General features: G+C 42.9%; 1 protein-coding gene across 1 annotated transcript in view; it reads right to left on the bottom strand.

Moving 5' to 3' along the window:
- The window catches only part of ACTN2 (actinin alpha 2), a 75511-nt gene that overhangs the window by 33041 nt on the left and 21174 nt on the right, over nt 1–21296 (bottom strand). The window contains 5 exon segments of the mRNA XM_025402614.1: nt 2641–2719; nt 4391–4478; nt 10160–10246; nt 11333–11452; nt 12379–12493. Coding sequence (XP_025258399.1) covers nt 2641–2719; nt 4391–4478; nt 10160–10246; nt 11333–11452; nt 12379–12493 — 489 coding nt within the window.

The following is a 21296-nucleotide window of genomic DNA, read 5'->3' as shown; positions in this document are numbered from 1 at the left end:
CTAGTCTGCGGATGACTTTAATGAATTTTAATAACAAAGTCATTTCAATATTTTAGAAACCACAATGTTTTCCAACGAGCACCATTATTTTTATACAGCGAAACACTGAAAAAGTGCAGGTTTCAAACATATTCACAGTGCTCAATGAAGAAACCAAAGACAGCTTTCTGGCCTCAGAGTATACAGCGAATTCAGTTTAAAAAAAAAAAAAAAAGTTTTTAACTAAAGGTTGTTTTAACAAAGCTTATCACCTGAGACTTTGTGAAAGCTATCTCATTTAGAGTGTAAATTTAAATGATAAAATGTGCCAATTAAGTATTTATTTCCTACCTCAGCTATTGGCCATGTGACCTCTGGTAGATTACTGACTTCCCACTTTCTTCATCTGTAAAACTAGGATAATAGTAGTACCTACTTTATAGGGTTACTGTGCGTTGTGAAGATTAAATGTGTATGTGGGATTTCATATATATGCATATATGCATGTGTGAATATACATGTATGTTTATTTGTTTATAACAGTGCCTGCTCTGGTGCTATAGAAGTATTAGTTGCTATTGTATTATGTAAGTATTTTTCTACTTTCTTAGATGACCAATAACTACAGATCTACTGACATTTTGTAATACAAACTGACCATAATAAACTGCTAATGAAACTGGGTCTATGCAGGACAATCCCCTCATTTTGCAAATGAGATTAAGATTAATTGAAAAGAAATGTACACTGCCTATATGCTTGGATCATTTCAAAGTAATTCAGGGGTAAGAAAATACATCCATTGAAAAGCTGGGAAAAAGTTCCATTTTCATGGGCTACCTTAAAATATTTCATTCTCAACCTTTAGGATGCCAGTAAACTCTTCACATGCAACCCTGTATGCCATGGAGGCAGGCTGGGGGCAGGAGGCAAGCAGTGGATAACTAAAAAGGTGGTGGAAGCCAGGACACTCTTCTTACGACCATCCATGCCACACGAGTGAGGTCAGCATGCAACAGGGCTGGAGTCCACGCCCAAACACAGCAACAGCACGTGAACGGTGAGCTCGGCACAGCAGCACCCAGCAGGAAATGTGTAGAGGCTACTGCAGAAATGTGTAGTAAGGGTGGGCCTTGCTTTTACCCTTAAGTCTTTACACACCATTCTTCTTTTCTTTTTTGTTTTTGAGACTGAGTCTCACTCTGTCGCCCAGGCTGGAGTGCAGTGGTGCCATCTCAGCTCACGGCAACCTCCGTCTCTGGGGTTCAAGCCATTCTCCTGCCTCAGCCTCCTGAGTAGCTGGGATTACAGGTGCCTGCCACCACGCCCAGCTAATTTTTGTATTTTTAGAAGAGACAGGGTTTCACCACCCTGTGCTGCCTTAGTGAATCTTGTGGTTTCTCTGTGCTGCTGTACACACCATTATCTCTAAGGCAGCACAGAGCATCCACAAGATTCAGAAAGGACCTTGATTTCTTTCTCCATCATGGGTTACATTTTAAAACTAAGTTTTTGTTTGGGAGTCGGTGTGTCACTCTGTGGTCCAGGCTGGAGGGCAGTGGTGTGATCACAGTCCACTGCAGCCTCAAACTCCTGGGCTCAAGTGAGCCTCCTGCCTCGACTTCCCAAAGTGCTGGAACTACAGGTGTGAGCCACCACACCCGGCCTTAAAACTACTTTTAAAGAAAGAATTTGAATACCAATCTGAGACTTAAACACATTAAACCTTTACCTTAAAGGGAAAATTTCTAAGTTAAATTTTCTGAAAAAAAGCAAAACTCAAAAAAAAAAAAAAGCCTGCCCCAAAAACTTCTTTTGCAAGGCTACAAATGATGATATTTTCTATCAATAACAAGATAGTTATGAAGTAGACCTTGTGTGACAGATGAGTTAATCAATTCTGAATAAATATGTCTACAACTAAATCCTCCAGAGAAAGTCAAGGGAATTTGACTTTAAAAAGGCTTAGACGGGCTGGGCACAGTGGCTCACACCTGTAATCCCAGCACCTATGGGAGGTTGAGGTGGGCGGATCACGAGGTCAGGAGATAGAGACCATCCTGGTCAACATGGTAAAACCCTGTCTCTACTAAAAATAAAAATTAAAAAAATTAGCCAGGCATGGTGGCAGGCGCCTGTAAACCCAGCTACTCGGGAGGCTGAGGCAGGAGAATGGCATGAACCTGGGAGGCGGAGGTTGCAGTGAGCTCAGATCACACCACTGCACTCCAGCCTGGGCAACAAAGCGAGACTCCACTTCAAAAAAAAAAAAAAAGAGACTTGGACTATTTGAGCCTTTCTTCTCCGCAAAAATATAGGCTTCACTTCTCATATTTAGAATCCAGGAATGTAAAATCTCTAAAGAACATATAGAAAGCCTTCATAGTAAATCAAGCCAAATAAACAAACATATCTTGATATGGGCAAAAAGGGACTTAGCTTTGGGTCTTGTTTTCCCTGATTTTAAGAGGTAAGTGTTTTCCTGGCTACCCTTCATATTTGGATCATGGGAAAGGCTAGCTGGGAGAATGTACTTTTTCCTGGTGGCCATTTCTGCAGGTGGCCCTGGGGTTTGTGCTAGGCCAGTGCTGATGTGCTCATTTGCAGGACATGCTGAGATGCGTGGCCGGGGACACTGCATGCTGTATAAACAAGAATAACCTTGTTAAGCTTTGAGTAGTCAATGAGGTCAGGCCGGTGTCGGTGGATGAGGGCACAGAGTCCAAGGCCATCTTTCCAGCTTCACAACCGTCGAGAAGAACAGGAACACGTGTTAGTGGAGAGAAAGAAGCAGCCAGCGTCTGCACTCAGTCAGATGTTGGCCTTCCTTCTGTCTGACTTAATGCATCGAAAACCCCAGGTAGCTTCCTCTTTATCCCACCCAGTGAGCTTGAACACTCAACTTCTTCCCAGGGTCCGCTGTACTCCTCTCCTTTCGACTTCCCCTCCTGAGACTTGCTGTGTCTCCTGCCCCGGTCTGGTCCGTGCTGGCACAGGCAGTGACAGGAAGGGAGATGCCTCTACTGCTGTCCCTGCCCAGCCAGTCCCAGGTTTCCTCTCTCTTCTCCAAGTATCCATTCTGGCCCTTACCCCTGAGTCTACCCAATAAATATACACAAGGACGTCTACCCTGCAAATGTCCAGAACACGCTTCCTCTAAAAGTTCTTAGGATGCTTCAAAAGCCTCCGTTAGCTCCCAGATACTCCTTTGTCTTTCTTTATAAAGTTCTTTTCTTTTTCTTTTAAGGCAAAGTCATGTAGGTGAGGGAGGACATGCAACTAGCAGGGCAGATGTTTATTTCTGGTCCTTTTCCCCCATAGACACCAGCTCTAAATGCCCCATAGACAAGGGCAGGCCAGAGCTTGCTGGTGACAGCGGGTTCAGTGAGAGCAGAGTGTGGGAGTTCTGTTCCTCAAAGGGTCTGGGGTAGGAGAGCTCCGTGAGAGTTATCAGTGCTACAATGCTGAAGTATTGGGGCCAACTGGGAGTCAGAAAAAGAAAAGCAAGATGAGTGGACGCAGGTCTGGGCACTCCAACTTTGACACCTGCAGAAAGTCCCAGCCCTTGATAGCTTCCCTCATCTGCCAAACAGCACATTGTAGGGACAAAGAAGGATTTTCTTCTCCTTTATCCTCCCAAGGCCTGGTTCAGTGCCTGACACTTGGCAGACATTTTGAGAATAGTTGTTTAACTAGAAGAACCTCCCCAGTTTTTCACCGCAGTTCATCCTTATCTTTCTGATTATCAGTGGCCAGTGGTGGGCCTTTGTGCATTCATGGGTAACCTAGCATCCAAAGGCGAAAATATAACCAACTCTTTCACTTCAATGTAATAATGATCAATCTACATGAGAAAGACTGAAGCAAGTGACAGAATCATGCTCTCTCCCCTTATGTCAAGATTTCATTCATCTCATTTCCTACAATTTTTCAAACATAATTTTTCTACCTCTTTTGAATTTCAGCAGAGCAAAACTGATGGATGAAGGATCGTTCTATTTCCTACAGGGCTGAGGGCTGAAGAGTCGCTAGTCGCTAGTAGGGGGTACGCAGACTCTGCCAGGGTCCCCCTCATCCCTGAGAAACAACAGCCATTCCTGCTGCCTTTTCCCAATACCAAGGTGAAGACTAAAGTAAGATGCATGCTTATACCCCCAAACTCAGTAGAACCCTTCTGGCACTGCAACACCATTCACTTACAAACACAGTGCTGTTTTACCAGCATGCTAAGGCTTACTCCAATGTTTTCCTTTGGGAGACTTTAAGCATCAAGAATTCTACAGCCTGAGTTCTCCTCCGTACATAAAAGGTTTCTCAGGCAGGAGAAAACACAGGTGCACACAAACACTGTTCCCCATGCTACCCACAGATTCCACTGACAATACAAGGACCAGGGGCCCTCGGTGCTCACCTAGTATGGAAGTTCTGAATGTTTACATTTCTATAAGGAGCGGTTTTCCTCTGACACCAAAGCAGCAGACCTTCTTTGGCAGATGTTTCTGTAATGACAGCCAAGAAAAAGTGGCCCCAGGGAAATGCCGCTTAGTTCACTTAGCTCCTAGTCACTTTCGAAACAGACCTCCCAGGGGGTCGATCACCAAATACCTCATCTCTTCTTACAGCCTCTGCAAGGCATAGGAGCCAGAACGCTGATCTTGGTGAGTAACTTCTGATGACACTTAGGGACTTCAAAAGGACAATGCAGGAGCAATCATAAGCTCCAACATAAAAAGATACTAAAACCAGACTTCAGGGTAGTTGGTGACTTACCCCTTTTTAAATGAAAATAATTTTTTTTTTTTTTTTTTTTTTGAGGCATAGTCTCACTCTGTCACCCAGGCTGGCATGCAGTGGTGGGATCTTGGCTCACTGCAACCTCTGCCTCCCGGGTTCGAGAGATTCTCCTGCCTCAGCCTCCCGAGTAGCTGGGACTACAGGTGCCACCACCATGCCCGGCTAATTTTTGTATTTTTAGTGGAGACAGGATTTCACCACATTGGCCAGGCTGGTCTCAAACTCCTGACCTCAGGCGATCCACCCACCTTGGCCTCTCAGAGTGCTGGGATTACAGGCGTGAGCCACTGTGCCTGGCTGAAAATAAATGTTTAAAAACTGTGTGTACCTCATTGTGTGAGGTGACACTGGGGGCACCTATTATTCAGGATCAGAGACTAAGTGTCCAATTTGAAAAGGAGGCTGTGGATGCTGACAGACCTTTCCCTGCCTCTTGATTGACTGTATCCTTAAAGGACTAGCAAAGCTTAATGCTGAGCACAATCTGTAATTGAAGTGAGTGTTACAGGACAATCGGATCCTCTGTGTTCACTTAGTGCTTACTGTACACAATCCTGAAAAACATGCAAACATAAATAGTCTACAATGCAACTCACATGAAAAAATAAAATGTGTGTAGTTGATGACAACTAATCTGTCATTCGTCTGGTTTGTAATTTGTACTCCTAGGTAAATGGAATTCACAGATGCTACCACATCTCAAATGTACTCCTTTACCCACTGATTTTGTAACACTTAAAGGGTTTCATTGGTAAATTTCAAGTTTGGCCAACTGACTTCTGACCAAAAGAAAAACCCAGTACCATCTGTGATGACCATAAAAATGTGCTGCTCAGACATCCCACAGCTGCAGCTGGGAGCACAGGGCAGGCAACTGACTTGCCAGCTGCAGCCCCCTGAATGCACCACACCCCTGCATTCCCACTGAGGCCACATTCCCCAGGGCTGCTCCAGACAAAGACTGGGGGGTGAGCAGCAGAGCTGAGACATCCCTATGCGATGTGAGACTCCTCTCAGGGCAGTGTAGGATTAAAGACTCCATCAGCCTTGCGAAATTAACCTCAGAACTGCACTGCAGTCCGAGACCTTCTTCCTCAAGCCTCCTCCCTTCCTCTTCTCAGCCCAGGTGTCAGCCAGGAGCTCTGGTCTGAAGGCTCCTCAGGAATCTCCTGCTCCCTCCCCTTCATCCTGCATAGGCATTTTCCCCAAAAAATCTCTTGCATTTCTGGGATGGCCTGAATGTTGGTGTCTTCCCGCCCATCACCAGATTCATATGTTGAAGCCCTAGACCCTAATGTACCTATATTTGGAGATGGGGCCTTTGGGAGGTGCTTAGGGTTAGATGAGGTCATGAGGGTGGGGCCCTCATGATCGGATTAGTGCCCTCATAAGAGACACCAGGAAGCCTGCTCACTGGCAGGTTCTACCCCACCCCCACCCACCATGTGTGGCACTGAGGCACAGCACGGCAGCAGCCAACTGCTAGCCAAGAAGAGGGTCCTCACAGAATCAGACCATGATGATACTCTGATTTTGGACTTCCAGCCTCAAGAACTGCGAGAAAACAAAGGTCTGCTATTTAAGCCACCCATGCTATGGTATGTTTTCACAAAGGCCTGGAAAGACTACAACAATTTCTAGTTAGTCTTGGCACTTGCTTCCTGGAGGAGCCAAACCAACACACATCTAAACAGCTCCTCAAAGCCACTTATATAACTTAGGATTCTGCCCATATTTAAATGCTAACGGTTTAGAAATTCCCTAAAGCATGTGGACTCATAACTAACATGGGGCCTCTTCTATCTTAGGAAGGGGTTGAAGTTGATTTTTTCAAATCAAAATAATTCTGTAATTATTTACCTAAATTGTCCATTTTGGGCTGGGCACGGTGGCTCACACCTGTAATCCCAGCACTTTGGGAGGCTGAGGCCGGCAGATCACCTGAGGTCAGGAGTTCAAGACCAGCCTGGCCAAGACGGTGAATCCCGTCTCTACTAAAAATACAGAAAGTAGCCAGGCACGGTGGTGGGCGCTTGTAATCCCAGCTACTTGGGAGGCTGAGGCAGGAGAATTGCTTGAGCCCAGGAGACGGAGGTTACAGTGAGCCAAGATTGTGCCACTACACTCCAGCCTGGGCGACAGAGTGAGACTCTGTCTCAAAAAAACAACAAACAAACAAAAAAAAAGCTGTCCGTTTTAGTTCACATTTTCTTGGACCCATAACCCAGATAAAGTACACACACCCCTAAAGTTCCATGTGCTGTAACTTGAATGACTCCTGTTCATGTCTCTTAACTAGCAAGTGCTAGTTAAGGGAAAATAAACTGAAACTGTTAAGACTTAATTAAAATGTGAATTGATATGGATGTTGAAATTCGGAACTCCACAGCCAATTATTCTGCCTGTCATTGCAGTCCTGACCAACATAATTAATAAGAAAAGGTACATCAGGAAGAAATAATGGCATGTATTTAATAGAGTTTAAATAAAACTTAACAGGTTAGAAAAGCAAACAAAGGTACATGTATCTACAACATCTTAATATTGTTACTGAAGTTTAGACTTACAAGTCACAGAGTTTCACTTAATTTCTGTCTGAATATGTGTGAACACTCTCGGGCCATGAAGGTCAAACAAGGCTTTTTCCTTATTTAATTGGTTACTACAATCAAAGCTGACCCTCCTCCAACCCCAAATCCATTTTCAGGCTTTCAGCAAAAGGTTAACAAGCTTGTGTGAATTATGTACATTACTGGAAAGCCTACTCCCGAAAGGTATATGGGAAAGTGGAAATGCGGCCATTTGGCACAAACAGGTCCACACACAAAACCCTCATCATGGGTGTAAAAAGCATGTTATGGATTGGCAGGGCTATCTGTCATTGCATCACGAAACACTGAATGACACCCCGAGGAGCTCCATCATCCACTTACATCTGGACTGCTTTCATCAACACATGTATTAATCTCTCATTTTCTTTTCTTTTCTTTTTTTTTTTTTTTTGAGACAGAGTCTTGCTCTGTCACCCAGGCTGGAGTACAGTGGCGTGATCTCGGCTCACTGCAAGCTCCGCCTCCCAGGTTCAAGCAATTTGCCAGCCTCAGCCTCCTGAGGAGCTGAGATTACAGGTGCCCGCCACCATGCCCAGCTAATTTTTGTATTTTTAGTAGAGACAGGGTTTCACCATATGTTGACCAGGCTGGTCTCGAACTACTGACCTCATGATCCACCTGCCTTGGCCTCCCAAAGTGCTGGGATTACAGGCGTGAGCCACCGCGCCCGGCCTAATCTCTCATTTTCCTTCTTGGAAGAGGCCCATCGTTTTGTTGAAGGAAACTCACTCCTCAAAGAATTTGTTTCTAATAATAATGACTTTTTCAACATACTATGTATCATTAAAACAAATGAAGATGATTTTTCTGTAGACTTACAGAAATTAAATGAGGTTATTAAGCAAATAAAAATATAAATTAGCAAACTAATTATCTACTGTGTTGGACACTACAGAACCATCTGCTTGAAGAGATTTAGGTACTTTGCTAATAAAATTATAATTTTTTAATGCTTAGTTTCTTAGTCTTGTGAAGAGCAGATTAATATAGCCTTTTATTGCAAAATTTTACAAAATATTGTGATTTAGCTATCTTGCTTTGGGCATGTTAATAACAACTTTGGGGAAAACTCTAATGGATAATCCATTCATACCTACACTTGAAATATAATTAAGTTTTAAATTCCTATTATAACTAATGTAAAATTTGTAACCAATCAGAAACAATTTCTAGTCAACTTCACCTCTGCAATATTTGTGGAAAAAGGATTTGCTAGACCAGCAACAGTGTGAACAAGATTTCTAAAAGTAGTATTTATTTAAAGTGGGTTCAACAGTTTAAATATTTAAATTTAGAAGTATATAAAAACTGATAATTATAACTTACAATTTTTAAATAAAGCAGGAATTTTAGGAAGCCTCTTGTTTCTTACATTAGCATAAAGGAAGGTACTGTAATAGAACTATATTGTGCAAAAGTTTTCAAAGTCAGACTATGTATTAATTCAAGCTGGCTATCATTCCTGAGCCTGAATTGTTGAGGTGTTAATGCCATTAGATTTTAGTTTGATTTTTAGATGACATAAGTGGGTCTCCGGTGCCAGAAGGGAATAATTGAAGTGAATTTGAAGGTCCGTAAGGGCAAGTACTGCAGGCTTCATGTCAGCTGGTACGAGTAGGCAAAGTGTTCTTTCTTAATGTTTGCTGGTTGATGAGTACCTAAAATCACTTAAAAAGACCAGAGTCTCACGCCTGTAATCCCAGCACCTTGGGAGGCTGAGGTGGGCAGATCACAAGGCCTGGAGATCGAGACCATCCTGGCTAACACGCTGAAACTCTGTCTCTACTAAAAATATAAAAAATTAGCCCGCGTGGTGGTGGGTGCCTGTAGTCCCAACTACTCAGGAGGCTGAGGCAGGAGAATGGCGTGAACCCGGGAGGCGGAGCTTGCAGTGAGCCAAGATCACGCCACTGCACTCCAGCCTGGGCGACAGAGCAAATCTCCGTCTCAAAAAACAAACAAACAAAAAAATCAGAGTCAGAAGCTACTCTGGCCTGGGCAGAATTATAAATAACGTCTCCACCCCTTACCACTCAGGTACTTGGTTACCTACTAGATTACAGAGTCGGGGGAGCTAAATCGTTGGACAATGCAGACAGTCCTGAAACACATTCTGCAGTTATACACTTTGTGACTTGAGGGCCAAACAGGCAAAGTTCTAATTTTAAGAATGCCAATTTGACACTTTTCAACAGTGCTGAATTCATCAAAATATTTGGGAGTATAGTTAGTGTAAAAGACTAAAGATTTTTATCTTCAGTGGCAGTGCCAAGGATTAAGATTCTATGATAATGATGGAACAGTAGTTAGGCCAAAAGATACAGTGACCATAAAGGTCTTGTTTAAAAAGAAAAAGGGAGAGAGGTAAGGAGGAAGAACGTAAAGGAAATAACAAATGAACGTGGATTGCAACAGATTCTGTTTTTATACCTGGGGTATAAAGAGTGTTTCAGTTGTAAGACTACAGAACTCTGCCATAGCTCTAAATTTACTAGCATAATAAGCAATCAAGAAGCTCAATAAATGCTCATTTGAAAAAGCGACTTCTGTTCTGAACATGTGCTCATCTTGTGCAAACCGATTCCAGCCTCCATGAATGAAACAGTGCTGCTGGGGTCTTTTCTTACACACATACCAAATGTAGAAGAACCCACTTACATGTCTCTCATTCAATCATGTAAGTGACTGTTGGACTTTCAAATATCTTGTTCAAATTTTAATTCATAAGCTCAACTTACAGATTATACAATTACACTTTTAACCATGTCTTTTACCTTCAACTGAAATATCCTGAATAGCAAAGCGAAGGATGATGGTCCAGATCATGCCCAGGGTCATTTTCACGTTACCATCAACAATTTCTGCAGGTAAGAAAACAACAAATTAATGTACAGATAACATAGTCAGGACATAACTTTTTTCCTATATATAAATTTTCACTTCAGAGCTATTGGAAAATGTGCATATGGAAAGACCGGTTTATGTTTTTAAAAGTATCGCAGTATGTCTGGTTATAAATACAGTATTCATAACCAAATGTCTCTAGTTTAAATAAATTCTGAGTTAATAATAAGTACAAATCTTGCATTATGTATTATCACTGAAAACCACCCAGGAATCTCCAAAGTTTTAACATGCAATGAGCTAAGGTGGTTTTTTTTTTTTTTTTTTTTTTTTGAGATGAGTCTCACTCTGTCACCCAGGCTGGAGTGCAGTGACACAACCTTGGCTCACTGCAACCTCCGCCTCCGGGGATCAAGCAATTCCCCTGCCTCAGCCTCCTGAGTAGCTGGGACTACAAAGACTACAGGCATGCGCCACCACACCCAGCTAATTTTCTGTAAATTTAGTAGAGACGGGGATTTCACCACGTTGGCCAGGCTGGTCTTGAACTCCTGACCTCAGGTGATCTACCCGCCTCGGCCTCCCAAAGTGCTGGGATGAGCATGAGCCACTGTGCCCAGCCATGAACTAAGGTTTTAAATAATCAAATAAAGAGAACGCAGTCTCATCTTTACCCTGACCCTTCTAACGGCATTCCGCAGCTGACAAGTAGCAGGACTCAGTTGTACATATGGTGGTAATCTCAACTCCTGCTGACCTCGCCAAATTCCCAGTCTCCCATAGAGAACAAAGAGACCACTTCCTTCCTATTAGTTCTTATTAAGAGTCAGTGGGATGTGTAAGTTCTTTCTCAGTCCTGTAAATGTTCTGAAGATGACAGCATTATATTTAATTCTATGCTTTACAAAGAACCTAGAGCTTGGTCTCCCACTCAGGGTACCATTTGTTCTTATCTCTGTGCACTCAGCGCCCTAGGGGAGAGCCTGATACAAGGCAGGTACAGTAAATGGTGAAAGGGAGGGAAGAAGAGAATTCAAGTAGCAGCCCACACCTGTGCTATAAGGTCAGTGTGGCAGAGAGGGCCACCCCACCACACCTCTCACCTTCAGCCCCGATGGACACCAGTTTCACCCCTTTGCTGGCTATGTAATCCAAAGCTTTGTTGACGTTAGCAATTTTGTGGAACCGCATTTTTCCTCGGTCAGGTTTGGGCAGCCTTTCCCCTGTTGGATGAAAAGAGAATCATGCAGACATGGAGACAGTGACCTCTTGATGCGGAATCAAGATGCCAAACCTCAGAATCCATTTTTTCCTTAAAAACAAATGGTTACATGACTATTTCTGATGTGTGCCTGGTCTCTCTAAATCACAGCAATGAGGGAACGGTAACCAAAAGGTTTTCAGGATCAAGTGGACCAGCAGGCAGCCATACTATGAAGGACATATGCTTTTCAGATCTGCAGGGAGAGTCTGGTTTGGCCCATGATCCAACTTACAAATGAGTAAAAAGAGAAGCTGGTTAGAGTCCCTGGAGTATTCAGAGTTGTTGGCTAACTGTTAGAGGAAGTCAGGATGGCCTAGTTAAAATCACAGAGGTGGCTGCCAGGGTTCGTTCGACACCTGATTATGAAGATATATGGATCAGGGCAGATCTGCCATAATCCTTCCCAGTCACACTTCTCCAAAGGTGATCCATTCTCTAGTCCAAAGTCTAAATCGCCCAATTGAAATTCAGGACAAATCAAAGCCCCCCTGGGATTTTAGCTTATATGTTCAGAGTTCTGCCAACATCTACAACATGGAGATTTTTGGATACAAGATGATTTCTGGAATACGCTCTAGCTGGACGAAGAGTAGAGAGGGCAGCATGGAGGGAGTCATGTGAAGTCATTTTTTCTTCTCTTATTTTGTTTCAAGCTTGGTGGTATAAACATTATTTTAATAAGTCATTTTTAAAGAGAATTCACTCCTTTTTTAGAACACAAAAATAACTCCAGGCAGATTGTTCTTTGGAAAGGTTTTCTTTGGCAATAATACCATGTTCTTGCCCAGCCAAGTTCAAAGTGAACTTCTGATGTAATCATCTCTAAATAGTTGCTTACCTACTGATAACACATGAAAGCATAGGATTGGGATACATAACACCAACCTGAGATGACTTCCAAAAGCAGCATGAGCTTAAGGCCATTCCTGAAGTCTTCTTCGATGTTCTCAATTTGGGTGCCGGCTTTCCTTAGGTGGGAGTTACACCAGGCAGTGAAGGTCTGCAAAGAAAACCAAACACGATTTAGCACAAGCCCATCGGATTTCAGATCCCTTCCTCACAGACAACACTTCACACCTTACGCGTTCTTGGGAATCTACAAGGCTGGGGCTGCTTGGGCTTCTAGAGGATGGAGAATTTGATGGAAAGGAAACCCAAAAGAACGATTTTAGTAAACTTTCCACTTTAGAGACAAAAAGTCTCTTAATGGATATTCCAACCTGAAGAATTTTTGCCTTCCATTTAAAAAGACACCACATTTATACCTGTATCTTCACCTTTTGAAAGCCTTTTACTTTGTAGAAAAGATAGATTAAATTAAGATGTGCTTATTTCTTGCTCACAAATATGCAAAATACGCTTGCTTGCAGCAGAATAGATGAATAAATAACAGTGTTTTGTTTTGGAGACACGGTCATCCAGCTCTGTCACCCAGGCTGGAGTATAATGGTGTGATCACGGCTCACTGCAGCCTCAACCTCCCAGGCTCAATTGATCCTCCTGCCTCAGTCCCCTAAGTAGCTGGGACTATAGGCATGCACCACTACACCCAGCTAATTTTTTTTTTTTTTAGAGATGGGGTCTTGCTATGTTGCCCAGGCTGGTCTCAAACCCCTAGACTCAAGCAATCCTCTTGCCTCAGCCTCCCAAAGTGCTGGGATTACAGGCATGAGCCACCATGCCCAGTCTAAATAATGTTTAAAGAAAGTTCAAAGGCCAGGCGTGGTGACTCACACCTGTAATCCCAGTACTTTGGGAGGCTGAGGCAGGCAGATCAGTTGAGGTCAGGAGTTTGAGACCAACCTGGCCAATACGGTAAAACCCCGTCTCTACCAAAAATGCAAAAATTTGCCGGGTGTAGTAGCATGTGCCTGTAGTCCCAGCTACTCAGGAGGCTGAGGCAGGAAAATAGCTTGAAACCAGGAGGCGGAGGTTGCAGTGAGCCAAGATCATACCACTGCACTCCAGCCTGGGTGACAGAGTGAAACTCTGTCTCAAAAAAAAAAAAAAAGTTCAAAATGTCTTGCTTTAGAGGAGATGGTGGGTGATATTGTGTAGTAGAAAGGAGAGAGAAGGAACCCATAACCAATAATAGCCTACAACTAGTTTATCTTGGGTGAACAACAGTTTTAAGCTACTAATTAAACCAATTAAACAAATTTGCAGTGTAGTCAATCATTGAAAAAATAATAACAATAACCTCCTACAAGCATGTTCCAAGCACTGGACTAGATCCTGGATCTCAAAGGTGACTATATTCAACCCTGCCTTTGGAAGGGATCACAGTCCAGTCATATTAGCAAATTACTGGGGCAAATCTTCAGCTGAAAATGGACCACATATGAAGTGACATCCAAAGTCATTCTGTTTATTTTTCCAGCTTCTTTTAACTTGGCTTCCACTTGTGCCCTATTTCCTGCCAAAACCAGATTAGAAATGTTTCTGGCAGCTGCTGGCTAAGCATGCAAACTGTCCCCTCGTCCCACAACAGCTGCTGGGCTTGAGAACAAAGTGCCTGGCACATCAAACTGGGGAGTAGGGGACACACAAACAGGGTTTGTGTTCAAGATGAAAAAGTCAACCTATCAAAAACAGACTGCTTCCAAGCCAGATACAGAAAGACCAAGTGTCCATAAAAATGATTTTCCTGGGTAATAAAGAGGATTTTCAAATCTGACTAATAGTCCCTCCTTTCAAGAAGGAGGTGACAGCATTTAATTCAAGGACAAAAAAAAGGGATTTTTTGGATTTACAGTAATAAATTTTACCCTGAGAGCCTATAACAATTCTTTCTAAGCTTTAGTCAGGTCTAAACAGAAAAGATACTCTAAGCCATACACTCTATTTTTATTTATTCATTCATTGAGATGGAGTCTTGCTTATCTCCCAGGCTGGAGTACAGTGGCATGATCTTGGCTCACTGCAACCTCTGCCTCCCAGGTTCAAGTGATTCTCCTGCCTCAACCACCCTAGTAGCTAGGAATACAGGTGTCTGCCACCACACCTAGCTAATTTTTGTATTTTTAGTAGAGACGGAGTTTTGCCATGTTGGCCAGACTGGTCTTGAACTCCTGACTTCAGGTGATCCACCTGCCTCGGCCTCTCAAAGTGCTGGGATTACAGGCATGAGCCACCACACCCTGTCTTAAGTCATATACATTAGATCTATACCCAATCAATGTGGTAGCTCCTAGCCACAAGTAGCCACTTAAACTTAGACTAATGAAAATCAAATTTAAAAATTAGCTCCTCAGTTGCACAAGTCATCTTTTAAGTGATCAGAAGCCACATGTGGCTAGTAGTATTGGATGGTGCAAATATACAATATTCCTATCACCACAGAAAATTCTATTGGACAACACTATAGATAATTAAGTTTCGTTTTTTGAAGGTAAGATTATGATAAAAATTCATTACTTATTTTTTAACATATTAATTTTATGTATTTACTTTTTGAGTAATACATTTCCTTGGTTCAAAAGTCAAGTGGTACAAATGGTTTTCAAAAAAAAATCCATTCTCTCACCTTTGTTCCCTGGCTACCCAATGCCCTACTCCATAAGGAATGGAGCTATCAGTCTCTTATATATTCCTTCAGTGGTATCTGTGTTTACATAAACACACAGACATACATGTCTTGTTTTTCCTTTGGTCCCTTTAACACACACCATAGGATATACATTGTTCTATACTTTGCTTGGCACAATGGCTCACACCTGTAATCCCAGCACTTTGGGAGGCCAAAGTGGGTGGATCACTTGAGATCAGGACTGCGAGACCAGCCTGACCAACATGGTGAAACCCTGTCTCTCCTAAAAATACAAAATTAGCTGGACATGGTGTCACACACCTGTAATCTCAGCTACTTGGGAGGTTGAGGCAGGAGAACTGCTTGAATCCGGGAGGTGGAAGTTGCAGTGAGCCGAGATTGCACCATTGCACTCCAGCCAGGGAAACAAGAGTGAAGTTCCATCTCAAAAGAAAAAAAAAAAAACAAAAAAACAAGCAAACAAACAATATATATAACCCAGAGATCATTCCATATCAGTATAAGTTATTTGTTTTTATGGCTGTATAGTATTCCACTGTAGTGTATAAACCATATTTTATGTAACTAGCTCCCTATGAATGAACATTTGGGTTGTTTCCAGACAATTAAGTTATTACAGTAAAATACACCCCAGGTCCTATCTTCAGCAAGTACAATTACTTTAAAACAATTTTTAAAACTGATAATATTAAGACTAATCATATACCAGAGTTTTTGGGAAAGGCACAAAAGAATAGTAGGTTGTTAAAAAAAAAAAAAAAGCAACTGATGGAGAGAACATATAATGATATAAACATTTATAAAGTTTTAAAAATTTAAATTCTACTTAAAAGTGGGCAAATATTGCTGGTGCACGTCATCATACCTTGTCTGTTATTTAAGTGTCTTTATAATACAGGTATCAGAAGCACTTCTGGATACATCCCTAAAAGCTGCTCACAAAGTCCCAAGCTTCCTGACCCCACACCGCAGAAAGTCTGTTTGAAACTACTTGCTTTGTTTGTTTGATTGTTTGTTTGTTTGTTTCTGTAAAGAGATAAGAAGGTCTCGCTCTGTCACCCAGGCTGGAGCGCAGTGGTGCAATCACAGATCACTGCAGCTTTGAACTCCTGGGTCAGCGATCCTCCCACCTCAGCCTCCTGAGGTGATACTACCTTTTTATAGCTATACATACAATGAAGGTAATTTACCATAGGTAATTATCCACTTGTACAAATCCAGAGAAGGTCCATTTATTTAGTTGAGTTAAGCCTAATGAAGTTTCCCTATCTTTAATGAATACTCGTAAGAGCCAAGAAAGGTGGTGACTAACTTAAATGCAGAAAAAAGATCCAGCTGTTCTGTGGTAATAGCTTAAAAAGAGGCCAGTGCCCCTGAAAAGGAATTTTAAGCTTTATTAGAATGTTGAATTTGTATTCTATTTCCTGTTTTAATTACCATTGCCTAGGGAGACTGTTCCTATGCATCTCCTATCACCCCTGTTTCTGTGAAAAGTCTGTTAATCATGGAGAAGATAAAAACAACAGTAGCAACAAAACCCCACACATTTGACCCGAAGACTTCTGTGTGAGCTTTCTTGTTGTTTGTATTGCAGCATGCATCTTTAGGGTTCTTGAAAACTAAACTTTGGAGAACTCAAGTGGGAATGAAAGTGGCTCCACACCATTCTGGAGGCAGGCTCCTCGGTTTAAAAAAGATTACCAAGCCGTATGTCCTTTCTTAAGGGAAATGGTGCTTTATTCAATCAGACACAGACCATGGAGGAAAGAAGCCAGTGTCTCCCCAACTTGTAGCTCAATCCAGAAGCTGCACCTGGCACATGCGGAACCCTCCAACCTCCTCTCTCGTTTTCAACCCAAACCCTCCTCTACCTCCCTCCTGAACCAACAGCTTATTCCCTGTTTCTCTGCACCTAGCCATAAATATACACACTTTCAGCATCCCAAAAGTAGGCACATAAAAAGTTTTAGAGCCACAAAAAGAAGACCGAGATGGGAAACCATAAAACCATCTATCCCCAGAAAGAAAAGACAGATGTTTCTAGTCCTGGCCGGGTACGGTGGCTCACACCTGTAATCCCAGCATTTTGGGAGGCCGAGGCAGGGTGGATCACTTGAGGTCAGTTGTTCAAGACCAGCCTGACCAACATGGTGAAACCCCATCTCTACTAAAAATAGAAAAACTTAGCCTGGCATGGTGGTGCATGCCTGTAATCTCAGCTACTCAGGAGACTGAGGCAAGAATCTCTTGAACCCGGGAGGCAGAGGTTGCAGTGAGCCAAGATGGTGCCACTGCACTCCAGCTTAGGCAACAGAGCAAGCCTCTGTCTCAAAAAAATAAAAAGACATGTTTCTAGTCCTTACCACCCACCACAGAAGTTAAGACAAAGCTAAGAGAAACAATGTTCAACAGTGTTCTATAGATGGAAATGCGGTGGAAGACAGTCTCACTATGTATATTCCTTAGACAGCTGGAACAAATATTAGGATCTCTTTCCTAAACATAGAGAATTGCAACCAGTGAGTCCCTGGCCAGGGTGGGCAGCCTGTGGGTGCAGATGCTCTCCACTGGCTATACAGGCCCTCCCTGGATGCACATGGAAACTCTCCTGTACACCGTGTTCCTGTGCCTTGGAGTCGTATGGATGCTTTCATGTGTAAGGACTGAAGGATTCTCAAATGATCAGCAGTCTCTGCCTCCATTATATTCCTGAACATGATCTAGAACAGCAGTCCCCAATCTTTTTTGGCACCAGGGACCAGTTTCGTGGAAGACAATTTTTCCATGGATGTTGGGGTAGGGAAGGGGGATGGTTTCAGGCTGAAACTGTTCCACCTCCGATCATCAGGCATTCCATTCTCATAAAGAGTGCACAACCTAGATTTCTGGCACGCACAGTTCACAGTAGGGTTTGCACTCCTATAAGAATCTGATGCCGCCACTGATCTGACAGGAGGCAGAGCTCAGGTGGTAATGTGGGCCATGGGGAACAGCTGTAAATACCGATGAAGCTTCTGCTCACTTGCTCATCCGTTGCTCAACTCCTGCTGTGCAGCCCGGTTCCTAACAGGTCACGAACCAGTGCCAGTCCACAGTCCGGAGGTTGGGAGCCCCTGATCTGGAGACCCAGAGGATGTTCCTCAACCTCCAAAACATGGTGGTTGAGTAAATATCAGTTGAAGGGGTTTTCCGGGAGCATTTGCTAGCTACAATTGTCACTCCCATTCAATGATGGAAGACGCTATTGCATCTTTCTTGGAGGACTTGCTAGCAAAGTCCCTAATCCATGGGAACTACAAGAGTACTGCCTTTCTCAAAGCTAAATTATATAACAGGGCAATCAGCACAATGTGCTTAACGGCAAAAAGAAAATGTGCATGTCCTTACTGAATTGTTGAGACAAACCAGTGTTATTCAATCGCTATGCATTTGTATTTGATTTCTTTTTAAGTTGACGAAGCCTACAGTCACATCAACCTACATTCCCTAGGGTAAAGGCAGGAAAAGTCTTTTAATCAAAATGAGTGAAAAATGTGACTGTTTATATCATCCTCTTTGACTATGTATGTGCACAATTTTACCTAGAAGAGATTATTACCTAGGTACACAGACGGGGACCTGAAAAATCAATCATGAGTCTGACATGGTTCCCTGAGTATCAGTCCATTTCACTTTTCAGTGAATTATTAATTCTTTTAGCAATACGGTTCTAAGCCTGGGCTGGCTTCTGTAAAACTACATGTTCAATCTTCATCATTCCATTTTCTCCAAACAAAAGTTTTGGCAACATATCTATCCATTTCCTTTATACTTCTTTAACCACCTTTTTCTTTAATAATAATTACACAAAATAATCATTTCAGATCCCATTTCCTAAAATGGAAACTCATCCCAGATGTAGAGTTTTTCTGAATGAAATGAACGAGAATCTGCTGAGGACTGGGATATCCAGGCACAGCAGAAAACTCAGGGGTGAGCAAGTCTAAAGAACATGTAGCTTTCAAACCTACCAATCATAAGACAGCATTGTCTGTCAGGTGAAAACGGTCTGGGGTGCTGCTGAGTGTTCTATGTTGAAGTTGCATATCATTTACTCTCCTCAGGGAGCTGAGACATCAAGAGGTCTGCTCGGTCAATTCCAAGCCTCCCGCAACACTCATCACGACCTGCATCCTGTGGGGTAGGACAACCAAGCCCCAGCCACAGCGGCAGTGGTCCCCAAGACGGGGCACAGAGGACAGGCCGAGTCTGTTCCAGCCTGCAGTCATGGCTCAGAACTCGAATTGTATTTCTGACTCTGAAACCATGCAATTATTTGTCCTTCACATCCTGATCCTTTCCCAGCTATATATATACATATGGACAGTCATTGTCATGATCAGCTTTATGAAATAGTTCAAAAGATTACTGCAAGGAGAAGAAAGAGGCCGGCCAACACTACCTGTGTCACGATGGTTCGGAACACCCTCTCCTGTGAAACTACTGGAAACCATTGGAAGCCACAGCTCTATTAAATTGCTGTTCTAAAAAATGGTCCATTCATTTTTCCATTTACAGCAAATCACTTTAATAGTGCTCCTTTCTACTTCACAAATTCCCAATTTGCCAAGATTACCTCTAATCGGTTTCCCGGTTCTTTTTAAATATTAGAAAAGTAAGGAGGCTCTAGAAAGCTGCATATGCTGTAAAAATCACTGACTGAAGTGGAAGAGGAAGGTCAAAATCGTCTCTCCGAAGTAAATGCAATTTCAGCTTTACCCTTAAGAAAGGAGGCTCTGCCCTCATAAAGAGTAGGTGGCCTAACCGTCTGCGACGGCAAAAAGTCCTGCAATCTGCGCAGAGCACAACAAACCGCTTCACTACAGGGCGTCTCAATCCGCCGGCCAGCCAGGCCCAAAAGGTCCACACATCACACAAACCGCACCGGATGTAGTAACATCTCAACCAACGAGCTGTCCCAGAATCACCAGCAGCAACCTTACATTTAAATGTTCAGTCACTCAACCGTCCTGAAAAACATTTAGAGAGTGTTGGCATCTACACTAAAATCAAGAAAGTCTGCGCTAACACCAAGGAAGCTCTCTAGATCCAGAAGCCACTCACAGTGGTGACCAGCCATTCCGCATAACCAAAACTGAATAATCATGACTTTGAAAATATCCCTCCAAATCTTCAACGATGCCAAGTATTCAGATACATCTTTCAACTATCTACACGAAATTTTAAAAATTTAATCAAAGTAAGGATTATGTAAATGAATGTGTTAATCCCAAGGATTTTGCTTGTGCTACACTCAATTATCAGGATGTCCTAGAAGTCCATTTGGGGCCTTAATGTTCTCATAACTTATATAACTAGGCATCTAACTACACAGCAGCCCATTTATTCTCTGCCCACGAATCTCTGCTTGGTCTCCAAGGTCCTGTTAGATAACATGGTATGCAACAGCTCAGTTCAGCAATCCCTAAAAAACACAGCCCTTAAATCTGAACCCTGGCTTCGTGACCAGCTTACTGTCTAGTGTGGGTAAGTCGGCTCGTCTCTCTGCGGCTAGTTCCCTCCTCCAAGAAATGCACTATGATGGCCGGGCGCGGTGGCTCATGCCTGTAATCCCAGTACTTTGGGAGGCCGAGGCAGGCGGATCACGAGGTCTAGGAGTTTTGAGACCAGCCTGGCTAACATGGTGATACCCCGTCTCCACTAAAAATACAAAAATTAGCCGGGCGTGGTGGTTCCCACCTGTAGTCCCAGCTACTCGGGAGGCTGAGGCAGAAGAACTGCTTGAACCCAGGAAGCTGAGGTTGCAGTGAGCCGAGATGGCGCCACTGCACTCCAGCCTGGGTGACAGAGTGAGACTCCGTCTCAAAAAGAAAAGAAAAGAAAAGAAATGCACTATGAATCTAACTCAACTAGTTTGCTGTGAGGTATGATGGATTATAAGAGACTAGGAAATATAAGAGAGACTAGAAATACAAAAGAAGAGCAATCAGTGACGGCAATTCCAAGAAACTTGGGTGGTGCTGAGGGGTTTAAACTGAAAGAGAATTAAATCATTCTAAAATCTTACTCAGGTAGGGTGAGATTGCTCAGAAAAATAAAGACAGCCTATAGTCACGATTTATTCCTACTTGAACACAGGAGATATTCCGCCTCCAACAGCTAAGGAGAATCATGCTGTTGCTTAGCACAATTCATAGAATGTTGTTGCAGACAGAAAAGGGGTGCAAGAAGGTCTGTGATCTAAGAATCCAGA

Source organism: Theropithecus gelada, chromosome 1, assembly GCF_003255815.1.
Source record: "Theropithecus gelada isolate Dixy chromosome 1, Tgel_1.0, whole genome shotgun sequence".
In the NCBI taxonomy this organism is placed as follows: Eukaryota; Metazoa; Chordata; class Mammalia; order Primates; family Cercopithecidae; genus Theropithecus; species Theropithecus gelada.
This window is presented reverse-complemented; position numbering and strand designations above follow the sequence as displayed.